The sequence below is a fragment of the Theobroma cacao genome, chromosome 8 (assembly GCF_053813885.1).
Source record: "Theobroma cacao isolate CCN51 chromosome 8, ASM5381388v1, whole genome shotgun sequence".
In the NCBI taxonomy this organism is placed as follows: Eukaryota; Viridiplantae; Streptophyta; class Magnoliopsida; order Malvales; family Malvaceae; genus Theobroma; species Theobroma cacao.
The window spans coordinates 11,122,481-11,125,135 of NC_142646.1; the positions used below are offsets into that span (position 1 = coordinate 11,122,481).

Below are 2,655 nucleotides of genomic sequence, written 5' to 3' on the forward strand. Positions count from 1 at the left end.
TCAGCTTTTTTGATCTTTTTTTTTTTACTTTTTTCGAAACCAATTACCTGCAAAAAGGAAACATAAAAAGAATTAGATCACAAGAAATAAATTGTTACTAATAAAACTTAAATAAAAGATGAAAATAAGTAAGGTTGAGGAGCTTGGGTTGCCTCCCAAAAAGCGTTTTTTCATAGTCACTAACTTGACTATAGCACCCCCTTTTTCAATTATTCATCCTCCAAATATGGTCTGAGGCTCAACCTATTCACCATGAATGTGCCTGTATCCTTACTATCAATCTCAATTATTCCACAAGGATAAGCTTTTATTACTTTGAAAGGACCCCACCATTTTTCTTTGCGTTTCCATAGAAAAAGCTTGAAGTATGATCGAGAAAGCATCATTACTTGTTGTCTAATCTCAAAAGGACAATTAGATGGTGGTAGAGGATACTCCTTTGGTGATTGCTTGGGTTTCACGAGCGGAAGTGGTGGCTTAAACTCAAAGATTGGTGCTTGCTCAATTGTAGGTGGCGAAAGAGGTTCACCTTTGCTTTCATCAATTAACTCTACTCTATAGCAACAATTTGTAGAGCTAGGATGTCTATTTGCATTGAAAATATTAAACTCAACAACCTCTTCTCCAACTTTAAAAGTTATCCTGCCTTCCCTCACATCAATGATTACACCTGCAGTAGCCAAGAATGGTCGTCCCAAGATTAAAGGAATTTCTAGATCCTCTTCCATCTCAAGCACAATGAAATCCACCAGAATGTAGAGATGCCCAACTTTAACCAATACATCCTCAATAATCCCAACAAGGTACCTGATTGTTTTATCTGCTAATTGCAAAGAAACTATGGTAGGTCGTATCTCATTAAGTCCAAGTTTCTCAGCAATCGACAAAGGCATGATTGAAACACCTGCACCCAAATCCCATAAAGCTTTAGTAAATTTAAATCTACCAATAGTACAAGGGATAGAAAAACTCCCTAAATCCTTAAGTTTTGGTGGAAGCTTGTTTTGAATTATTGCGCTACACTCCTCAGTAAGTGCCACTATTTCAAAATTTTCTAGTTTCCTCTTCTTGGTTAAGATGTCTTTCAAGAATTTAACATAACTTGGCATGTTTTCCAAAACTTTAGCAAAAGGGATATTTTTGTGGAGCTTCTTAAAGACATTGAGAAATTTCTTAAACTGTTTATCAAGCTTTTGCTTTTTCAACCTTTGTGGGAATGATGGTGGAAGATAATTTGCTTGAGAATTCCCTCGATTTTTAACTTGCCCATTATTTGTCTTTTCCACCTCAACTTCTTTCTCAACAATTACCTTGTCATCATATATATGCTTCTTTGAATATTCAATTGATTTTTCATTCACCCCTTCAACTTCTTTTCCACTCCTAACGGTAACTGCATTACAATGTTCATTACCTTTGGGATTGACTTGTGTATCACTTGGTAAGGCACCTTGAGGTTTATTGTTGATGGAATTTGCAAGCTGTCCCACTTGGGTCTGAAGATTTCTCAAGGATGCTCCATAGCTTTGAATTATGGCATCATTCTTTGATATATACTACAAGAGAAGTTCTTCCACTTGGGACTTCTTTTCAGGAATTGGTGGTCTAGCTTGTCGTTGAATACCAGGAGGCATGTTAGGGTTTGGATTGGAAGGACCTGCATTGTTCCATGAAAAGTTAGGGTGGTTTCTCCAACCAGGATTGTATGTGTTAGCTATGGGTTATTCTGCTACCTGTTGAAGTTCCCCATAAATTGGACTGAGGCAGAATTGTATGAACATTGATCACTTGAATGACTATCTCCACACATCTCACAAACTACAAATGAATTTTAAACTACATGAACTCTCAATGTGTCAAACTTCTTGGACAGTACAGCCACTTGCGTAGCTACTTGAGTAGTTAAGTTGCCAAGTGCATCAATTTCATAAGCTCCAACAACTTTTCTCAGACCCTACCTTTCTGAAGGCCATTGATAATTATTGAGGCCATCTCTTCTAACAAATTATAAGCATCTGCAGTATTCTTACTCATTAATGCCCCAACAACAGCAACATCAATTGTGATTTTTATTAACCAAACTAGCCCATTGTAGAATGTCTGAACTTGCAACTAATCAAGAATCCCATGATGTGGACATCCTCTTAGTAGTTCTTTAAACCTCTCTCAGGCTTCATACAAGGACTCACCATCAAATTGTATGAATGAGGTGATATCATTCCTCATTTTTGCAATCTTTGTAGGTGAGAAAAACTTTGCGAGAAACTTTTGAGCCAAGTCCTCCAATGTAGTGATAGACCCTTTGGGCAGTGAATTAAGCCAGCTTTTTGCTTTATCCCTCAGAGAAAACGAAAACAGTCTCAATCTAATAGCATTATCAGTTACTCTATTGTATTTAAAGGCATCGTAAATCTCCAGAAAATTTACCAAATGAGAATTAGGATCATCATTGGGTAACTTACCAAATTGGACTGAAGATTGGATCATCTGAATGTAAGCTGGTTTAATTTCAAATTTATTTGCATTGATGGAAGGTCTCCTAATGCTTCGGTGTAAACCTTGCAAAAGAGGAATAGCATAATCCTGCAGTGCTCTATTTGCTTCGGGAACCAGATTAATGGCATTATTGCCATTGTAATTGTTCTCCTTAACCAT

General features: G+C 36.8%; 1 protein-coding gene and 1 non-coding gene across 2 annotated transcripts; one reads left to right on the forward strand and one right to left on the reverse strand.

The window, feature by feature from the left end:
- Positions 1-209: 209 nt before the first annotated feature.
- Positions 210-2,655, reverse strand: LOC108663040 (uncharacterized). Its single transcript, XM_088809260.1, has 3 exons — positions 2,190-2,655; positions 1,578-1,657; positions 210-1,496 (listed from the first exon to the last, which is right to left on the reverse strand). Exons 1-3 carry the CDS (start codon positions 2,653-2,655, stop codon positions 210-212), a joined length of 1,833 nt encoding a protein of 610 aa, XP_088665386.1.
- On the forward strand, positions 2,123-2,229 carry LOC148761187 (small nucleolar RNA R71). Its single transcript, XR_016028103.1, has one exon. It is a non-coding gene; the product is annotated as a small nucleolar RNA R71 (small nucleolar RNA).

Excerpts from the sequence above, each read along its gene's own strand:
- LOC108663040 (XM_088809260.1), bottom strand. The coding sequence starts at position 2,655 with ATGGTTAAGGAGAACAATTACAATGGCAATAATGCCATTAATCTGGTT. Across the intron at positions 1,658-2,189 it reads CTCATTCATACAATTTGATG|GTCCTTCCAATCCAAACCCT; the intron begins GTGAGTCCTTGT and ends GGAACAATGCAG. Across the intron at positions 1,497-1,577 it reads TTCCTGAAAAGAAGTCCCAA|ACCCAAGTGGGACAGCTTGC; the intron begins GTGGAAGAACTT and ends AGAAATCTTCAG.